This window comes from Mesoplodon mirus, assembly GCF_964341445.2.
Source record: "Mesoplodon mirus genome assembly, chromosome: 7".
NCBI lineage: Eukaryota > Metazoa > Chordata > Mammalia > Artiodactyla > Ziphiidae > Mesoplodon > Mesoplodon mirus.
In genome coordinates, this window is record NC_138983.1 from 51,835,744 (window position 1) to 51,857,729 (window position 21,986).

General features: G+C 44.1%; 1 protein-coding gene across 4 annotated transcripts in view; it reads left to right on the forward strand.

Annotated features, from left to right (window-relative positions):
• The window catches only part of TENM4 (teneurin transmembrane protein 4), a gene marked incomplete at its 5' end in the record, with an annotated part of 390,801 nt that overhangs the window by 188,253 nt on the left and 180,562 nt on the right, over nt 1-21,986 (forward strand). For all 4 annotated transcript variants that reach the window (XM_082628863.1, XM_082628861.1, XM_082628860.1 and 1 more), the window contains 3 exons: nt 5,942-6,112; nt 13,009-13,223; nt 14,986-15,196. In XM_082628863.1, coding sequence (XP_082484989.1) covers nt 5,942-6,112; nt 13,009-13,223; nt 14,986-15,196 — 597 coding nt within the window. The remainder of the gene's footprint in view (nt 1-5,941; nt 6,113-13,008; nt 13,224-14,985; nt 15,197-21,986) is intronic.

Below are 21,986 nucleotides of genomic sequence, written 5' to 3' on the forward strand. Positions count from 1 at the left end.
ACTGTGGGGTGTAATTTAGATAATCCTGTGATGTACATTGGTGCTTACTATTAATTCCTCTGGAAGGAGGGATTACGATCATTATAATTTATATTGTTTCAGTGGTCTGGTCTTAAAGCAGGCTGGAGAGGACCATTTATATTATTTAGCTTTTCTGGATCCGTGTCTGTTGTTTCCAAGTCATCTGGAGAGCATGCACCTACTGCTCTCTACAGCTTTAAGTGAGGGTTGCTGTGGGGTAAGAACTATTTATTATCACCATTGGGACCCCCAAACATTAACTTCAGCCTTTATTTGCTGGTGACTTTATATTGCCCATATTTTACCTCCTATTTAAAGTAAAATATGTAAAAGAGGAAGCTTGGCTGGGAAACACAGGCTCCTGAGTTTGAAATTTGCCTCCAACTTATACCAGCTCTGTGGTGTTAGGTAACTTACTCTGAGTAAATCAGAATATGTCCCCATGGCTCAATTTCCATTCAGTTCCATTGTACTCATTCTCCAATAATGTTTTTTCAATGTATCTTTACATGTGGATTAAATTGAATAATATAAATTAAGAATTTGGCATGTAGTATGCACTCAGATTATACCAGGTTTTGAGTTACTGTTGTTATTTTGAATATTATCAAGGACAAAGACGAATGGTTGCTTGAGCTTGTGTATTGTTTGGACAGCCTCTGACCGAGTATGCCTTGTGTCCTTTGGGAAGAGGAGAACAGAGCAGACTATTTCCCTTCCTTCTCTTTCTGTCGCTCATAACCCAGAACTATAAAACTGACCACCCACCAAACAATACAGTAAAAGAATTGAGGGGCCCCTAGCCTGACTTATAGTTAAGACTGGATCACAGATTAAAGGTCCCTTTTATTCTGGCTTTAAGACAACATTACTGGTGGAACTTCACATCTCTGACTCTGTATCATCCTGTCCTCTGTCTAAATCCTACTGTTGCAGGAAGGGGGACCCCTTCCAGGGCCCGAGAGCAGGCCCTTGTCTAACACTCGGAAATGAATTGTCCAAGGAGACACATGTGCTGACAAACCAAGAGACCTTATTGAGAAGGGGTGCCCGGGTGGAGAGCAGGAGGGTAAGGGAGGGAACCCAGGAGGACTGCTCTGCCATGTGGCTTGCAGTCTTGGGTTTTATGGTGATGGGATTAGCTTCTGGGTTGTCTCTAGCCAATCACTCTGACTCACGGTCCTTCCTGGTGGCGTGTGCCTCACTCAGCCAAGATGGATTCCAGTGAGAAGGATTCTGGGAGGTTAGCAGGACATATGAACTGGCATCCCCTCTCTCCTTTTGACATTTCCCCAATTCTTCCGGTTGGTGGTGGCTTGTTAGTTCCATGTTCCTTACGAGGACCTCCTGTTGCAAGATACCTCATGCAAATGGTAACTGTGGTGCCTGACCAGGGTGGGTGGTTTCAGCCAGTGGTTCTCCTACCTTCCAGTCGGCCATTTGTCAGCCCAGTGTTGGTGGCCCTGTACTCACTTCCCTACCCACCAGGCTGAATCTCCTGAGAGTCCAAGTTAGAGCTGGATCCAGAACTTGGCTTTCCCAGGTGGTTTCTAAGAGCACATCTACCACAGGCCACAGAGAGAGACCCACCGGCATCACAGCTGTGTGGGCCTCTGTTTGTGATCCCCGAGGAGCAAGGCCAGGAGGAAGGGGTGCCAGCATGCACCTCTGGGCTTCTGGCCGACAGCCTCCCCCATCCAGCTGTGGACTGCCCTGCCCTAATTAACGTCCCTGGACGCCAGGTCCTGTGATCATTTTCACCTGGAACACTTTCCACTGGCTTTTCTTCCCCCTCCACATATTTTTTTACCGTAAGAACTTGCTTTTGCATCTCGTTTAAAATAAGAGAAAGCTTTGACAGAAATGTTTCTCTTCACAAAGCTGTGAGAGCTCTATTCATTCTGGGATTAGTTAATTCTCATGACCTTTTAACAAGACAGCTCTTTTGCACACTTAGATGAGATAATTGATTCTAACGGGGAAATAAGTGCTGCTTATTTAACTGCATATATCTGAGTTGTCCGCAATTCAAACAATTTCTCCATTACCTTTGGAGTTGCCAATAAATAGATTAAAACAGTAAGAAGGTAAGCAGAAATGTGAGCTAATTCAACCTTGGAAGTAGCAGCGTATTCACTTCTAACAGGCAAATTAATGTTATTATTATTGACAGCTACACAGAGACAGTCAAGAGCAGTGTAAAGCACCTCGTTTAGTGTCTGGTACCTAAAAAGTGCTGTATAAATGTTAGCTACTATTTTATCAGTATTATCAATGGTATGAATATAATGGTTATAGAATATAGTAATCACACAGATGTACAGTTTACAAAGTGCTTTGCCATATATTATCACATATGATACAATAATTCTTTGAAATATTTTTATCCCCATTTCTCAGATGAGAATAGCTAGGAAGTGGCAGTTAGGATTCAAAACCAGTTTTCTTGCCCTTGGTCCAGCACACTTCCCACTGCATCACAGTAACCGAAGAGAAAGCAAAGGGTCTGATTGCATTTCTGTTACCAGCGTACGCTCTCCTGATTAAGCCAAACTTGTGTGTATTCCTCGGTGGCTTGTGTTTGGACCAGGAGTCATAAGGACTCCATGCTGTGCTCCGGTCCCCTGTACACGCTTTTTTTTGCATCTTGAAGGCAGTCATACAGCCCCTCAAGACCACCGGTGACCCTTCCACAAACTGTGGCCAAATAACACAACTTTCCGTCTACCTCACGGAATCCTATACTGCTGCCTAAAGAGACATGTAAAAGCCTTGGACGTTGCTTGATGTGTAAAAGGGGATGTCTTTATAATTCCCACCCACCTTGCTAGAAAAAGTTAGCGAGCAGCAGCATCATGGTGAAGTGGGAAGAGCCTTCCAGCCAGAAAGATGGATGGTGTGTGATTTCAGGATTCCAGCAGTTTGGGATTCTAGTCTAGACTCTGCCACTTGTTAGCCATTTAACCTTCCCAGTGTTAATTGACGTCTTTGTGTCTTAGTTTCTTCATCGGCAAAATGGCATTATCACCTTTTAGGATTGTTGCAAGGATCAAAGAAACTTTGAAACGTATTTACTGCTCTTAGCACAGTGCCTGGCCCATGGAAAGCACTCAAGAAATCACAGTTTTATAATTATCATAATTTTAATTAACCTTCTGAGTTAATTAAATGTCCACATCTATAAATTGGGTCTGGCAAGGTTGCTTGAGGATTAGTTGTAATGTATACAAATTACCCAGGGCGCTGCCCGGCAAGCGGTTGGTCCTCAGTAAACGTAATTACGATGGGCCTTCATATCTCTGTCGATCCTTCCCTGTGTTCCTCTCACCCTCCTAGTGGGTCAGCCACTGCCTCCTCTGGGCCTTCTAGTCCTTCTGCCTGTCTCCCCTGCTTGACTACGAGCTCATGGAAGCAGGGAGCGTCTGATTTAGTTCTGGCTCTCAGTGTCAGCCATGGGTCCTGGCATAGAGTGGGCTTTTAGAAAGTGTTCATCAGCCGAACGAAGGAGTGAGGTTACACAGAGGATGCTGTGGGAGTTGGGGACTGGAGTATGCGATTCTGTATGTGGGGAGTTGGGGAAGGCGTCCCAGAAGAGGTAAGTATGGACCATTGATGAGGCTCAGGTCTTGAATCGCCAGTGAGACTTAGGCCGACGCTTTGTACTAGATTGCAAACCTTTCTGGAAAACACGCTTCCTAGCCTTCACAAGCATTGTGTATTTAAAGGACAACATCCATTCTCTGGCGTTTTATGGTCTCTTCTCGATTGTTGCAGAAGACTATTTAGCAGTTGCTACCTTGCAAAAATAGTTTTAAAACAGAAATGCGTGCACATGAATCAAAACCACAGCATTGCACAAAATCACAAAAATGCACAGAATCAAAATGTGCAACAGATACACAGTGAAACACGAATTCCATCTCTTCCTTCACAGGATGCACCCACTGTTACCAGTGTCTTTCTTATCCTTCCAGAAGTATTCTATACCTATGCAGAAATGTTTTTACCTAAATGTAGTATATTAAACATACTGTTCTACCTACTTGAGAATGGACTTGAGGATATGGGGAGGGGGAAGGGTAAGCTGTGACAAAGCGAAAGAGAGGCATGGCCATATATACACTACCAAACGTAAGGTAGATAGATAGTGGGAAGCAGCCGCATAGCACAGGGAGATCAGCTCGGTGCTTTGTGACCGCCTGGAGGGGTGGGATGGGGAGGGTGGGAGGGAGGGAGATGCATGAGGGAAGGGATGTGGGAACAGATGTATATGTATGACTGATTCACTTTGTTATAAAGCAGAAACTAATAAAAAAAAAATAAGATCACAAAATAAAAAAAAAAAACAAAAACAAAAAAAAAAAACAAACATACTGTTCTGAATGTTACAATTTTCCTTCCAGAAAAATATATACAAAGAACTTCCTCACTCTTTTTTATGGTTGCATAGTATATTGAATAAATAAAACTCATCTAGCCCCTTATTGGTGGACTGGTTTCCAATATTTTGCTATTATAAACAATACTGTAGTGAATAACCTTGTATGTACATCATTTTGTATGTATATGAACATATCTGGAGGAGAATTGGAACCTCTAAGTTCCAGAGTAAAGGGTATGGGTATTTTTAATTTGATAGCTTTTGTCAAATTGCCCTCCGTAGGGTTTGTACCAGCTTATGCTCACACCAAACCAGCTAAGTGTGAGAGTGCTTATTTCCTGTTCTCTTCCAATACTGTATATTTTCAACCTTTTAAAAATCTTTGCCAAACCGTATGTGAAAAACAGTATTGCAGAGTTTAACTTACATTTCTCCTACTATGGGTGATGTCTAGGGTCTTTTCATGTGACAAAGAGCCAGTTGCATTTCTTATTCTGTAAACTATCTGTTCATATCCTATGCCTATTTTCCTACTGACTTGCTGGACTTTGCTTATTATTTGTAGGAGTTCTTTTTATATTAAGGAAATTAACCCTTGGTGATACAAATTGCAGGGTTTTCCTCTAGATTGTTATTTATCTTTTGAATCAAAAGGCCAAGACCACTACTTACAATACCCAGGACTTGGAAGCAACCTAACTGTCATTGACAGATGAATGAATAAAGAAGATGTGGCACATATAAACAGTGGAATATTACTCAGCCATAAAAAGAAACGAAATTGAGTTATTTGTAGTGAGGTGGATGGACCTAGAGTCTGTCATACAGAGTGAAGTAAGTCAGAAAGAGGAAAACAAACACCATATGCTAACACATATATATGGAATCTAAAAAAAATATGGTTCTGAAGAACCTAGGGGCACGTCAGGAATAAAGACGCAGTTGTAGAGCATGAACTTGAGGACATGGGGAGGGGGAAGGGTAAGCTAGGACAAAGTGAGAGAGTGGCATGGACATATATACACTACCAAATGTAAAATAGATAGCTAGTGGGAAGCAGCTGTATAGCACAAGGAGATCAGCTTGGTGCTTTGTGACCACCTAGAGGGGTGGGATAGTGAGAGTGGGAGGGAGACGCAAGAAGGAGGGGATATGGGGATATATGTATACGTGTAGCTGATTCACTTTGTTATACAGCAGAAATCAACACAACACTGTGAAGCAATTATACTCCAATAAAGATGTTAAAAAAAAAAAAAAAAAAAGGCCAAGACCTCCTGAAACTCCCTCATCCCTGCCCCTCTCCCCCCTCCCCTAGACTGTGAGCCCTCGGGGGCAGGGTCTGTGCCTGGATCATCTCTGTGCCCCAGTCCCCTGTGTAGCGCTCAGCACTACCAGAGTTCTCTTCAGGGGCTCTTTGTTGAACTGAACTGAACTGAATTCCTGTGTTCCCCACCCCCACTTGTCCTCCCCTCTGGCTTGGGAGTTCCATTTCCACCTCCAGCAGAAAAAGATGACTTTTCTCATTGCTCACCACAGCCATGCACCTGTTTGGCCTAAACTGGCACCTGCAGCCGATGGAGGGGCAGATGTATGAGATCACGGAGGACACAGCCAGCAGTTGGCCTGTGCCAACGGACGTCTCCCTGTATCCCTCAGGGGGCACTGGGTTAGAGATCCCTGACAGGAAAGGCAAAGGAGCCACGGAAGGTAGGGTTGCTGTGTTGTTCGTGTCGTGAGTCCTCTGTGTCTGCCTTTGAACTGAGGAGACCACCATTCTGCGCGCCATGTGCCTGACTCACAGCTCCATGCTCTGGTGCTTCCTCCATCCCTCTGCACTCCACACCGGCTGCCAGGCCACCTGTGTCTTCATCGCAGTTCCTTGTCACTGTGAGCTCATAGCGGGGCTTGGGCAGGGCTCATGGTGCTCTGCGACATCCCATCCCATCCCCTGAGGGAAGTATCATGGGTTTTCACACAGCTGGGCGGCTGTCTTTGATTATGTGGGATCATGATGAGACAACCTCATGGGGTGAATGGGTGTCTCCTGGAGTTGGGTGTGGCAAGGTGGGTAGAGGGTGCATTGTAAGCGAAATACCCTTGGACCTTGTGCTTTCATGGAAACACCACTTCAGCTGTTCTAGCATTTTCAACCATGTGACCTTGAGCAAATCACTTAATTTTCCTGAGCCCCAGTTTCCTCATCTGCAATACCAATAATCATTAGTGTTTGTACAGTGTTTGTTCAAAGCTTTTTGTCAAGAGCACTTCACATTTAATCCTCACAGAGATCCTGTGAGGTAAGTATAATTATTTATACCCATTTTAGATGCCAAAACTAAGGATCACTTTGATTAAGTTGCTTGGCCAGAGTCACATAGCCAGTAAATAATGGAATTTGGGACATGAGCCCAGGTCTGTGTAACTGCAGGGCTCTTGCAGTCTCCATAAGTTGACCTACCTGACTCACTTCATGGTCATAAGACCCTGAAGGAGATGTGGATAAGAAATTCCATTGTACAATGAGACACAGATGTTTCTCTTTCAATGATGGAAGTGGTGGTGACATTTGGAGTTTGGCATTCTTGAATGGGACATCCATAGACCCATGTTCTGAATTTCTTAGGGCTCTTTCTAACATGCCATCAACACAAACTCTTTCACTATCAGCCAAGAAGTGGCAGACCCACAAAAATTGGTACCGGGAAGGATGTTTGAGCTCATGGGCCAGGCTGGCTGTCATTCTAGGCAGTGCGACCATCCCTTCTCCTGTGGCCTGCTTTCTCTCTCTGGTGTTACCTCAGTCAGCAAAGTGATCACAGCGGCCTCCAATCTTCACTGCTTACATCTTCTTTCCTCTTAGCTCAGTTAACTTTGGGTCATGGCTTCTGAGCTCCCCTGTCCTGTCAAGAGTTTGCCTTCTAGGAATCAGTTTGGTTAACAGGGTAGCATATGCTTGGCCAGAGTAGCTATTCATGGTCTCTGAATGGTCCTGAAGGCCAAAATCCACTCTTGACCTATGGTCATCTTTAAGGGAACTGAGGGCATTTCCAAAGAGCCTAATCAGAACCTCTGCCTACTCTTTTGCGGGGGGCAAAGCCAGTCTTCTCCTTTACAATGATTCTAAGACTTAAAACATTGAATAATTTACACTTCTTTGCACCTTAATAGGATATGGAGGGAGCATGGATGAAGCCATGGGAAGAGCTCTGGGTTAGGAGTCAAGAACCCTGAGTTCAAGTCCAGCTGCTGCCACTTGTGATGCCCTTAAGCAAATCCCTTGAAAGACTTTCTGGGCTTCACTTTCCTCCTCTTTAAAAGGAGGTCATTGAGCTATATTATCTGTAACGTCCACTCTAATTCACAAGTTCTACATATGAAATTAGTAACAGAATCATCATATGATTAACCAGATTGTTCTTTAGAATTTTTCTTCAGGTTGGTCCTGTCCATGGTCCTTCCTGTTGGCTTATAGTGTCAGATGTCATAGGTGAATACCATAAATGACAACTGTCTTTAGAATCAACAAACACAGATTTAAGATATGTTTAACCCTCAAAGATCTCATTTAGAAAAATGTATTTTCTCTATCAGACTTTCTTTCAACAGGAGTTGGCTGTGTCTAAGGTCTCCCACTATAATGAAATTAGTTTGTGGCTTGTTTAGGTTTTTTCTTTTTCCCAAGGAGCAGGAGGTGCAGATAAGAGACAAAATAAAATTGCACCAGCTTATTGGTTTACTTTCACTGGCGTATTTTTGCTTAAAGGGATTATCTGTCCTTACTAATGCAAATGGAAAGCCTGTTTACAAACCCCTAAAATGCAGTGAAATGCTGGAAGGTGGTCAGCATCAAAAGCAATTACTGTGACAAAAAAATATATTGGTCTGGAGAGACAGAGGACAAATCTTCCTATAGTTTATGTGAGACCACATGGTTCTTAATTTCTTTTGCCTTGGTCAAACCAGTGTCTACTCAGTTTACGTTTTTAATTGTGTTGTTAAAAATCTAGTTCCTTAGATGTATCTCAAGGGGGAAAGTCCTTAACCCTGATGTGAGTGCATATTTCCTGTCCCTTCTGAGGGTATCAGAGAGCTGATTCCAGAATTAAGATTAGAGCCCTGTTCCACAATGGTAGGGGAAGCAGTCTGGTGGATGGAAAGAGGATAATAGGCCTTGGAGCCAGACAGTCCAGGATTTGAGTCCTGGCCCTGCCAGTTATTGGCTCTGTTAACTCAGGCCCGTTACTCCATCTTCTTTGCCCTTGGTTTCCTCATCTGTGGAACAAGGATTGCTAACACCTATCTTTTCAAAGACTAGTTATGAAGAAGCACTCAACAAATGTTAGTTCCTTTCTTCTTGTCCACCCAAATCCCAAGCCATTCCATGTCAGTTATTAGAATCTCAGAAATCCAGACTAATTAATATTTTCCCCTCAAAGATCCCACAAAGTCTGGGGCATTTGTGCATATTTTTAAAGGGTATATTTTTTTTAATTATACAAGTGAACTATATGATGAACCCAGTATTTTAAAGGTTCATTGTGTCTTTGAGAATAACATCAAACTGCAATTTATACTATATTTTCAAAGTGGCTATAACCATTTCAGGGTTGTCATGGGATGGAAACGAAATACAGCAGCTTTTCGAAGTAAAACCATAAGAACTTATGTTATGCATTAATGGAGAAAGGGAAAAAAGCATTGAATAAACAAGCATTTCTGATGGGTTAATTGGTGGGCCAGGGATAGTATTTTCTTCTTTCTGCAGTGAAATCAAAATTGCCCATCAGTTTGAACCATGCAAATTGCTGCACACAGGCTCAGCTGGGCTCTCCAAAACGGAACAGCTTATTTTGATAACCAAATAAATTTCAAACAGTTGCTAAGGAAACTAAAGAAATCTTTGTGCAAGTTATTGCCTTGAAAAGAACCAAATATGTGGAGGGAGGAGGGAGAGTGTTGGTTGATTAGGAATTTAGAACCTATCTGGATAAATCTCAGTTCAGGAAAATAAAGACTGAACTTGGGAAGTGCATGGAATTTCAATTCTTCCAAATCTCCCTTATTTGAGCTATCCAATCATTTCAGTAATTTGTTGAGAAATTTCTTTTATAGACAGGATTGCATATTTCCACAGCATAGCTGTAGGAAGCCTGAATCTGTACATCTTTATAAAGAAAAGGACTGTTACCAGTAGCATCTGCCCTGTGAAACGTAATGGTGCTGTTGCAGCTCCCTAATTCTGAGTTAAGCTCTTAGTACTTTGTTAAGCCTCTAGGGCACGCACTGATTGTATAGTGTCCTTCTTATGAATGTCTTGAGATACTGTCTCCCTTTAACTTTGGGGCCTGTGTGTGGGATCCTAGTTCATAAAAACTGTCAATTTTTTGTATCCCAGGCTGGCAGGAAGTTCTCCAACGGGCCTTGGATCTTCCTGGTCTAGCCTTGGTATTAAGCCCGCTAGGACTGTGAATTAAATTGGACCCTCGCTCTTAAAGAGGGTCAGTGCACTCTGCCACCATTGATCAATTTGGTGTTCTAAGAAGCCATATTCTAATAAACAAAGGGGCAGCCCAAATGGCTCCATCTCAATGGTTTCTTCAGCATTCTGAGCATCCGTGTATACGTTTTCAGAGTGTGAGGCTTAACGGAACCGATGCATACAAAGATGCCCCGTATGTAGTTGGAACTTTAGTAAATGATAGATTATACCTACGATTAGTGCCGCTACGTCTATTACTATCACTACTAATAACGTTTATTATTATTATTGTCGTACAGAACGTAGGTAGGAATAAAAAGAGTTATATTCACAGGACTTCGCGCCTCCAACTGCCTCTACCCTCTACCCCCTGTCACTACTCCGCCACCTACACAGTGGGTATTGCCATGTAGTTGGATATTTTCTATCCTAGTGCTCACATCTTGGTGCTCAAAATTAAGAATAAAGAATCTTAGGTTATAAGATCTGGAGAGAGAAAGGCAATAAGGGTTTTTAAAAGACAGGAAAGGATGAGGGTGGTCTCACTCTGAACAGCCCTTAGCCCAGCGAATCTCATGCCTCTTTCCCACCAGACAGAGGTACTCGGTGGGCTGTAGGTCTTCCCTCCCAGAAGCTTCCATCTCATCCTTAGGGTTAGTCCCTGTGGGGACCGCTAGGGACCAGAGGGGAAGAATGATAAAGGTTAAATTCTAAGATGGGGATGCTCTTTCCCTCTCAGACTTTTCCTTTAGACTGGGCCATGACCCCTTCCCTAAGGATCTGGACAGGGTGACTTCTGGTACAAAGGTCACTTTTGAACCTAAGCTCCAGAGCGGCCGCCACAGACTCAGCCAAGAAAGTCAAGGTCCTGGTTGGGAGTGTGCCGTAGACCAGAATTTACTATTTTTATATCATTGTATACACGCCAAATATGATTTTTTTCTCCCATTTTGGCCAGCTTTGGTGAAATACTAGAGTGCTAGAAAAGAATATTCCTTTTTGCCACTCCTCTGGGGTAAGAGCCAACTTACTTATGCCTCTGGGGCCTGCAGACCTCTGGAGAGTCTCTGGACTTGACCTCTGACCTGTGAGGCTAAAGAACTTAGCCGATTCAGTAGCTGTCTCCTAAACACATGCTCACTGGAGGGGAAATGAACTGTGCAGGGTTCTCCAATGGCATACCAAAATGTAAGAGAAGTTTTCATTATTCATTCTCAGACACAGGAATTATTTGAATGCAGACAATTCTCAAATCCCATCAGCTCTGACTCCTACCTACTCACAAAGGAAATGAGTCCTTAGAATTAGGAGTCTCGGACTTACTTCCGGGCAGTTTCTAGCAGTAAAGAGCCCAGAACTCATCCTGCTTTTGTTTCATACTCCCTCCTAGTTCTGCTTCCCTAACAGAATTATAAGCTGAAGGGTATACTATCTTCTACCTGGACTATAAAAGGACTGTGGTACTGAGAACCCAAAAATCAGATAAGGAAGAATGTGAAAGTAATTCTCTTCCATCTTAATGCTTTGTGAATTTGGCTTCTGTCTTTGAGCTTTGAAACACACTGCCATGGTTTGTGTGGGTCTACATTTTCAAGGTAAAAGTCTGGGGCATATTCCTTCCATAAAGGAATTAAATGCAAGCTCTTTCCCATGCTAAGGACAGAATACTAGCGATACTTTTATTGAGAGCGTGCATTTTAACTTTTTTGTTGGCATACTTTTAATTAAAATAACGTTTAACGGTTTAAAGCTAAAAACCTGATGTTTCTGCGTAGGAGTTTATAAGGAATGATAACATATGGAGAAGTTTAACATTTAAATTGAATTTTATTATTTAAAACAGTAAAATATTTTATGACTACAACAGTGCCCTGCCAAGCTCCATTTCAGCATCAAATGTGCTTTGTAAGGAATCTTACAAAGCTAGGGAAAAAAATGACATTTTAATTTCTTATTCCCCAAGTGCTTTTCATAAAAAGTTCCCACAAATGTGTTTTCTTTATAAATGGATTCTCGGTCTCTGAAGTGTCTCTTCCAACATCTATAACACCACCACAAACCTTGGAACTAGGATACCCAGAGGTCTTTCTAATGACAAATAAAATGTGGTCTGTTGACTTGATTTTGGCTTGTTAATGTCCTAAGGGTGGTCTTCTAATGTCCCTGCCCTCTCCTCCTGCCCTCCGCGCAACTCTTCAGAGGGCTGATGTCTGGCAGGAAGTTAGGGTTTATATTTTTCACATGTGGGTGTGTTTAATTACTAAATAGAGGAAGTCTGATAAGCAGCCTTCCTTCCTGGCACTTGGGGTGCCCTTAGAAAGCTGTCACTCTCCTGATTGGTGACAGAATTGGGCAAGAGACCTTATTCTTGACCACTCCCCCCACCACTCCAGCAACCTGCAGGGTTGGGGGCCTGGGTTGAATTTCCAAGTATGTCATAAGGTTTGTGCCTGAACTTGAAAAATCCCCTCATCTTTACCCACTTTACCACAGTGATATTCATAGCCCTCCATCCAAGACAAAGAAGCGTTTTTCAGGAATGTTTTCTCTCTTCAGACGTACCCTTTTCCTCATCTTCCCCAACCCTACCCCTCCTCCCAACACAAACTCTCATCCACATGTCTGAGCCTCAGAATTTGGCACCCAATTACACACAAACTAGTGAACTTGTAAAAATTTACCTGACTCTACTCAGGTCAAGTTAATAACAACACCTCATTCCCTCTATCTTTTCTTTTTTAGCATGCATGCTTTTACACACACACACACACACACACACACATACAGTTATTCTCATGTGACTGCAAGTGATTATTTTTAGGATCAAAATATATCTTAACAAGCTGTAGAATTATGCAGTAAACAGATGGCCCTTGGGGAGGACCCATTCTGCTTTGGAAGAATGCATATTTTTAGCAGAACAATTTGGGCATCATTGGAAAAAGTTCTGGGCATTCTTACTCCTCAGTGGGGGAGTCTGGGGCAGGGAGTGGGCTGGCAGCAAAATGTTGTAAGAGAGGAGTGGGAGACATCGGAGAGCCCTGCTTGCTCAGATGCTCTGATCCCTGGTTTCACGTGTGGCTAATGGTGATGTTTTTGTCTTCCCTTCCCTGTGTCTTGGTAGGAAAGCCCAGTAGTTTCTTTCCAGAGGACAGTTTTATAGACTCTGGAGAAATCGACGTGGGGAGACGGGCTTCCCAGAAGATTCCTCCTGGCACTTTCTGGAGATCTCAGGTGTTCATAGACCATCCTATGCATCTGAAATTCAATGTGTCTCTGGGAAAGGCGGCTCTGGTCGGCATTTATGGCAGAAAAGGCCTTCCTCCTTCACATACACAGGTAACCAGAACCCCACGGACCCTGCTCAAGAAGCCTAATGCTTAAGCCTGGATCTCTGAGCTTGAAGGAAATTTCATGTATTTTATAGCCCATTCATCCATTTGCCCTCTCTCAGACCCTACCTTTCGGATGAGTAGGGTTGTATCCTTGGAGCTTGTTAAGAGGAAGGCTTTCTAGGAAATCTCTCAATAGCCTTTTTTTACTAGTACCCAGTCTCGAAGTTAAATTATCCAGGAAGTGTAATCTAGAGAAAAAAGCATGCACTTTGGAGTCAACGAGACCTGGGTTTGAATCCTCTTGTTATCAGCTATGTGACCTTGAGCCTGTAACATCCTTTCAGAGCAAGTTTCCTAATCTAGCCAATGGTGATAACAATAGCCATTTTACAGGGCTGTTGTGAAGAGTGGAGAAGCACACCTAGAAGGCGGCTCGTGCAGGACCTGGCTCCGAGCAAAGCATCCCTTCTCTCCTCAGGGCTTCACATTTACCCAGACACATGCACACTAGAAGCACTTAAGAAACTCAGCCAGCGTTAGCAGGTGTAAGCTTTTATATATAGAATGGGTAAACAACAAGGTCCTCCTGTATAGCACAGAGAACTATAGTCAATATCCTGTGATAAACCCTAATGGAAAAGAATATTTAAAAAATGAATGTATATATATGTATAACTGAATCACTTTGCCATATAGCAGTAATTAACACAACATTGTAACTCAACTATACTTCAATTAAAAAACAAAACAAAACAAAAAAACTCGGCCAGTGTGATTGACACATTACCAGTCATGATGGGTTAAGAGCAGACTTGTGTGAGGTCCTCCCAGCCCTGGGACTGGAGTAATATAAATCATAGGCATCCATCAGACATTCCCTGGCCAAAGGCAGTCTTCCTAGCCGCCGTAGTTATTTAATTTTTAGATAAAAGCTAGATAAATACATTTGCTAAGGATGGGGTTGCAGAAAAAGTAGACAGAGCCTGGGCCCCTCTGATTTCTTTGTAAAACTGCCATGCTGGTCCTGGACTTCATGCCCCTAGACATTTTCACATGAGACAGAATCAGTATCTATTTTGTTTTTCTTTAAAGATAGACAGACGGACAGGTAGACAGTTGCACGATTTGCTTGCCAGTAGGCCAGCAGGACTTCCCCAACAACTGCCTGTTGTTAGCACTGTGTAACTGACTTCAAGTCTCTCACGCTAGTAGGCTTGGGTCATTCGGCACTTGTGTTTGACACAGCATGTGATTATTGATAGAGTTTTGAGCTAATCCAGTTCAGTTCCCCTAAAACTGCTCCCTGAAACTGGAGCGTTGAGAAAGGGTCATTGACGAGAGGAAGATAGGTATAAATCAAACTTCCGTTTGCACTTGACTGACATTTAAGCCACATCCAGTGCTCCAGGCCCAATCCTAGACCCCTGGGATTCCTACCCACCATCCCCTGCATGGGGTTGGAGTTCAAACAGTCACGAAGTGTCTGGGTTTCTGATCACTGGAAAAGCATGGTTGTCCTGTGCAAACTCTGAGACTTAAAAATAATCCACCAATTGCAGTGCACTCACAAGAGTATCAGGAGACTATTACCAGGGGAAAATGGGTTCTGGGAAGGAGTTGGAGTTGGTTGGTCAAACTTCACGTGGCTTAGCCTCTTTTGCCTGTTTCAGTCTGTATTTCCCCGTATCCTCCCCGGGAGAAGCCTGAAGAATCTAGCATTGTGGTGAAGCAGGTCCACCGCTAATTATGCTCTCTTTGTACTTCAGTTTGACTTTGTGGAGCTGCTGGATGGAAGGAGGCTCTTGACCCAGGAAGCACGGAGCCTGGAGGGACCCCAGCGCCAGTCTCGGGGAGTTGTCCCCCCTTCTAGCCATGAGACGGGCTTCATCCAGTATTTGGATTCAGGAATCTGGCACCTGGCTTTTTATAATGATGGGAAGGAGTCTGAAGTGCTTTCCTTTCTCACCACTGCCATTGGTAAGGAAGCTCCACCCCTCTGGGGTCTGTGGGATATTGTCTCTTCGGGTTAGAGGACACTTGGGGATCCTGGGAGTTGAAGTGGACAAGGGGATGTGTCTTGCCCAGAGCTGCAGAGGCCACCCGGCATGAGGCCATCCTGACTGGGCTTGCCGGACAAGGGGTGGGAGTGAGATGCAGGGAAACGGAGGAAGGGAGTCACAGGAGGAGCTGGAAGGCCATGTTGGGCTGGCACCTGAGCCCAGCGCTGTTGCCCACCGCCTTCCTTGTGTTATCTGTGGCCTAGTGTGTGGACTAGCAGCTACGTTTAAACACCAAGGGGCAAAACTGACAAGGAGATAGGAGTTCTTGTTACTTCTCTCCGTCACCTATATTCGTCCTTATAATCTCCCTTGGTTCAACTCACTGATCTGTTATTTGGGTTTTTGGTTTCTTACGTGAGCTTTTGTTTGCTTGTTTGTTTTTCTTTTGGAGCCAACAACCCCTGGCAGATGAGGAAAAAAAAAAAAGATAAAGGCTTGGAAAGAGGGTGAGAATAACCATGCAAAGGGCTGGATGAACAGTCTGATCAGATGGGGGTTTTGTAGAGAACCGAGATGTCCTGAGCTCTGGCGGAAAGCCTGGAAGATTTAAATGAGCTCTTAGCAGCTTCTTGTCCCTCGTAGTGGAAGAGTTCTCATTCAGAGAGAGCGCCTTGGCCGCCTCACAAACCTGTGGGTGTCCGGGGAGCCTGGCATCCTGTCTTAAGGCATTTCTCTTCTTTATGCACGTACTGCACAGAATTTGTCTCCTCCTTAGATCACCACAATGTGATATGCGATGCATTGGGCTCAGTGGTTCAGGTCAGAAAACGTTGCTTCGGTTTATATCAGAAGCGCAGTGACACAGCCTGGAGATAAAATCCCCTACAGGAAAATAAAACTTCCAGAAGACAAAACGCCACTAACCAGAATGCTTGGGGATGGACTTTCTGCTTAATGAAAACCTCTGAGTTCACCTCAAAACTCTGTCTTGGTCCTTGTCTGGGAGCCTCTCTGACATGGGAAATGGAGTTGAATAAAAACCTCTGAATCTGGTCGTTGGTTCCTAAAACTTTTGCAAGACCCAGGTTCTTCCTTCTAAACAGCAGTAGTCATTTTCAGGCCATTTTCCTCTTATTTGCAATTTTGCCCGTAGAGTTGAGGCGGAGAATACCTTCCCATTAAATACGGTGCACAGTGTATAGGCTTCTGCCGTAACTGCAGGCTCAACATTCTACTCTCTTAGCAAAATGAGGGAGGTGGAGCTGTTAGGCTACACCAGCTCCGGGGTAGGAAATATCACTTTGTGCTGCCCTTATTTTGGAAGTGTCTGTCCTAGCTGCTGGTCTCTGCAGTCTTGGCAGCCGCTGTGCTGTTGGTTTCCTCCCTTGATGCCTTCTTTTGAGGTGCAGTAGAAGGTGTGCTCACTTCTGAATCTCCACCACTAATTTGTGTTCTGGCCCTGCACAAATTCCATCTCCTGGTTCCTTGAGACTCTGGAATTTGAGGCTGCAGCTCGGTGGTTAGTGGTGACCCAGGAGGCTGTCGGTGCAGCCATTTCCCGTCATGGGAGAGCCAGTCCTGGTCCTCACCATCAATTAGACTGACACTCGGCAGGGTCTGCCAGGCTCCAGACCCTGTTTCTTCTCTCTTTCCGGACACGGTGGCTTCAATTTAGAGACATGATTTTCGAGTCATTAGTCGTGCCTGAGTTTCAGCTTCATGGTCTCACAGCCTGATTTCTCTTAGGCGCAGTATCATGCTTGCTCAGAACTAAGGTCTCCTACAATCAGAATTCTGTATTTTTAATAACTGAGCACAAATATGAAAGGAGATTAATACAAACCCCCAAAGAAAGCTACTTTTAATTAGCATGTGCCTCTCAGAGAAATAAGATGTAGGTACAGTTAGGTACCTTTGCCAACTCTTGGCTTGTCAGAGCTTGCTGACCTGTTTTGTCATAATTAAGGACATGGCCTTGCTTTTCCCTCAGGTTCTCCTGTTCTCACCTAAATGATGAAATCTGTCTTCACCTCCTTTAACCCTATAATGTCTTTTAGAGCAGTTAGGCCGTATTGTGCTTCTCAGAGTTCTGTGAACCACCTGGCGTCTTGTTATAATGCACACTCTGCTTCAGTCGGTCAGGCTGGATGTTTAGAGTCTGCATTTTGTACCAGCACCCGGTGAGATGCTGCTCATCTGTGGCCCACATTCTGAGTAACAAAGGGTTACAGTATCTTATGGGGGGGTCTCAAATATTGTTGTACAAAGGAGTCACCTGGGAAGTGAGTCTAAAATTCAGATTCCTGGGCCTTTTCCCAGGAGGCCTGAGGTAGAGCCCAGGTGATCCTGATTCTGGGGGTCGGTCTGTCAACTGAGCTATGAAAACAAATGCCTTCGGGCTTCCATGGTGGCGCAGTGGTTGAGAGTCCGCCTGCCGATGCAGGGGACACGGGTTCGTGCCCCGGTCCGGGAAGATCCCACATGCCGCGGAGCGGCTGGGCCCGTGAGCCATGGCCGCTGAGCCTGCGTGTCTGGAACCTGTGCTCCGCAACGGGAGAGGCCACAGCAGTGAGAAGCCCACGTACCACAAAAAAACCCCACAAAACAAAACAAAACGCCTCCGGAGCACTGCTTTCCATTCCTTCCTTCTCTCACTGCTCCATGTTAGCTCTGCAAACACAGTCAGTCACGTCACCTCTGTGAGCCTCATCTTTCTTGTCAGGAAAATGAAACAATAATAGTACTTGGCAATCCCCATTGGGAAGATTGGAGAGAATGAATATAAATTGCCCAGCCCAGGCTTCGATACATGGAAGTGTTTAATATTCTCTCCCATCCCCTTTCCCTGTCCACCTTTCTCTCCCTGCCTTTCTGACTTGTCTGTCTTCCTTCAAGCTACAGTGATTGTTTAATGAATACCTTTTTTTTTTAATACAAAAACAGACTGACTCTGATGTTGCTATTAATCCCTCTCTCCCCAAGTCTCTGGCGTTGAGTCTCAGCTGTCTTTGGTCGTTACCTGTGAACCATGAGTTGTAACTTGTCTTGGCAGGTTAATTAAAAGTTTAGGTCTTGTTTTAGTGAAGTCATTATAGTCCCAATATACAATTGTAACTCTCAGGTTTTGCTTAACACACAAATTGGAATGTGGCCCTCCCTCCGTTACACGCTGAAATGCAGAGCTAGAATTTAAGAAGATTTGAGATGTCAGAATCCAGAGTATTTATGTCTGTTTGTAATAAAGTAGTGGGAGAAATAATTGTGTTTAATATAACAAATGGCTATATTGTGTACGTTTTTGCTTTTCCCTCCATTTAATGCAATCCAGCTGATGATTTTAAATTAAATAAGTTTATCTTTTGCCTTCAAAAAATCTAAAAGCACTTTACAAACTGTGTACACAAATATATATACACGGAGATGTGCTGTTGACAGAGCTCCCTCTGCACTAGATGCATTTTCTCTCTCACCCACACACACATGCACACAAACCGCTGAAACTGAGCAAATTTTAGCATAAAACATGGTAGCTATTTTCAGAAAGAATGGCCTTTCCCCCACATGCAGAGATCTCGAATTTGAAGGTTATGTTTTTTCTGGTTCTGGCTCCGTTTGGGGGTAGGTGACCTGGCTGACCCCGAGTACTGAAGGAAGTAGGAAGATGTATACCAATAGCTAAATTATAATTCACCATTGCCATTTACACAGGGCTTTAAATACATTCTCTAAGCCCTGCAGTAACTCTACATGGTGATTATTTTTATTTTCACCCCCTATTGTAGATGAGGAAATTGAGGTTCAGAGATGTTTTGAGAAGAGCCAGGACTTGAATTTGTATCTGTCTGACTCCAAAGCTCATGATCTTCCTTCTCTAGTCATCTGCCTCTTTTCAGGATCAAGCCCCCTTTTTTGGATATTACACTTACTTTGGTTTTCCACCTGTTCATTCATTCAGCAGACATTTAGAGAGCGCCTCCTGTGTGTTAGGGACCATGCTTAGCTCTTTTCTGTATGTAAGAGAGAATGAGAACCTTAGATAATTCTCATTTTGATCTCAGCTTTACAGATGAAGAAACTGAGACTCAGAGAATTTAATTGACTAGCCCAAAGTCACACAGTCAGTAAGGGCAGGGCTAAGATGGAAACTTGGTCTCCAAATCCCATGTTCTGTCCATGATGCCAGAGTGTCTTACTGTTTGGTCTGATAAAATAAATATTTTATTTCTATTTGTATTATTTGGAATATAATTTCCCCTTTATTAATTTGCCTCCAATATAAGTAAGCATCTTAAATCAACATAGCAAGTTTTCTTGAGAAGTCATTAAAAAGACCATGAAAAAAATCTCACAACATCCAAAATTTTAAAAATAAAAATACCTTTGTAAGCATTGCTTGCAACCCCAAGACCTGACAAGTCAGTGTTGCAGTGTTTTGGGCCTCTAGATATAGCGTAGCATCTTAGGTTTTAATTGTGGTTGATGCTGAAGCATAAAAGGACAGATCACCCTGACATTGTGGCAATGTGAACCAAGTTGGAAAATAACAGAGGTTACCCCACAGCGGATTTAGAAACCCAGAGAAAAGAAATTAGAATCCTTGTTAGAAAACATAGACCCTGGTAATTTTACGAGAAACATGCCCTTGTCTTCCTGGTCTGAGGACATTTCATGGTAATTAAAGAGGAGGGTCCTTTTGTTCAGGCCCAGGCAGCTGCTATAAATTGACCTATTCTATGTCCAGGGACTAGAAGCAGATCTAATCCTTCCGTCCTACCTTCCTTCCTTTCTTCCTTTATCCAAAAATGATTACATACCTGCTCTTTCCTAAGGTGGAGGTACAGAGAAGGTCTAACGTGGTTTCTGGCCAAAGTAGTTCATGGTCTTGACTAAGGAGATGAGCATTTACATAGTAAGTGCCTCTAATCCAGGAAGAGAGGAAGAAGGGTCACTCGTGGAGTCCCTGGTCAAAGTGCCATGAGGGTTGGAGGAAGACAAGGGCACGTCCAGCCCGATGGGTCAGGGAGGGCTCTCTGGATGAAGTGACGCATGATGGGACCTTAAAGGATGGGTAGAATTCTCACATTTAAAGGAGGAAATGGCAGGGGTTTGTTGGGGATGTTATTCCAGGTGGCAGGAAGAGCATGAGCAAAAGAGAGGTAGGCAGAGAATTCAGCGCTGGCTGTAGGGAGCCACCATCCTGATTGGCTAGAGCAAGGATGCCTTGCCGGGGAGAAGTGAGTTATCAGGGAGCCCCTTGAATGCCACCCTGAGGGAGAAGCTCCTTCTGCAGGTATGAGGTGCCATTGCAGGCTTTGAGCAAGGGAGTAAAATGATTAGAGCTGCAGGCTTTATCTTGCGGGGCCCAGAACAAGAGCCCATTACTGTATATAACAGAGGAAGTTTCCTGGGATTGGGCTTTGTGATTTCATGGGAAAACAGAAGGCGGCAGTGGAGGGGAGCCAGGAAGGACAGGGGGACAGTTCAGTGGTACTAGTGGTGTTTTCATTTGCTGTCCCTGCAACCCATCCCTCTTTATTCCCAGGTGTAAAGAGATACTTTCACATGAGCTTCTATCTTACAATGGTCATCAGAGTTGGGTTTTTCAGGATTTTCCAGAGACCAGTGGACAGTGCTATTCGTATATTCCCCTTGCTTTGATTGGGTAGGACTACTGTTCATCAGCCTCTGGGTGCATTTGCAAGGATCTAGAGAGAAAAATCTCTGACATTATGTACTGTGGTGTGTTTAACAACCTGCACGACTTCAAAGAAGAAACTAAGGAGTGATGGAGAAATGATTTTCAGTTTCCCATAAGCTCTGCCCCACCTTTCCCCATATCCCCTTCCTCTGAATTATAAGATATAATACAGCAATGACGGATCAAGGTCTCTCGGTAATCAGTTTAACCTCCCTGTCAATGACATTGGCAGCACGCTGTGAAATTTCTACTGAAAACACCTCTTTGGAAAGGTGCCGTGTGAATTCACCTCTCCCTGATAGCAGCGATTCATTGGGAGCAATCTGGTATAAGTGGAATGAAATTGTAGGTGGGAGGTAGAACTCAAGTCAGCACACTGGAGACAGACTGTGGCCAAAAATCTGTTCAGTGGAGGAGAGCTTGGAATATCAGAGCGCTTCACCTGCAGCCTGGAGACCAGCCCTGCCAGCAGCTGTCCCTGCAGACGACAGGGCAGGGTTCCCACCACCTCCACGCCACCCGCTCCTCTGCCTCTGCCATCTATTTTGTAAATTATCTGGGGCCTGGGGCCTCGAGGACAGGAGAGAAACAAAGGGAGCTCGAGGACACAGTAGGTACTCGCAATAAAGCTTGTCTCTCCATGGGAACAGTTAGAAATGAATTTAGTGTGCAGGTAACAAGATCTCTGCTAGAGTGGCATTTAAGTGGAATTTTGATGTTCTCATGTACACTTTTGGTCTAGGGCAGGCCCATCCAGGGCCAGTACAGCGGTTCAGCGTGGCATCAGGGACCAGCCTCCTTCTGCTCTTGCGCTATGCCATCCTCAGCTCTGGCTGTTGCTTTCATGCCTGCCTCTCATGGTCCTAAGGTGGCTGCTGCAGCTCCAGGACTCACGTCTGCATGTCAGGCAGGAAAAAAAAGATAGGGGAAAGAAGTAGGGAAGCCAATTTTTTCCTAAAACCCTCAGCTTACATTTCTTTCGCAGAGCTGTGTCCCTTGGACATTCAGAGATGTAGGGAAGCCTGAGGAATATTTTTAGCTTGCCACCTTGGCACTCGAAACAAAAGGA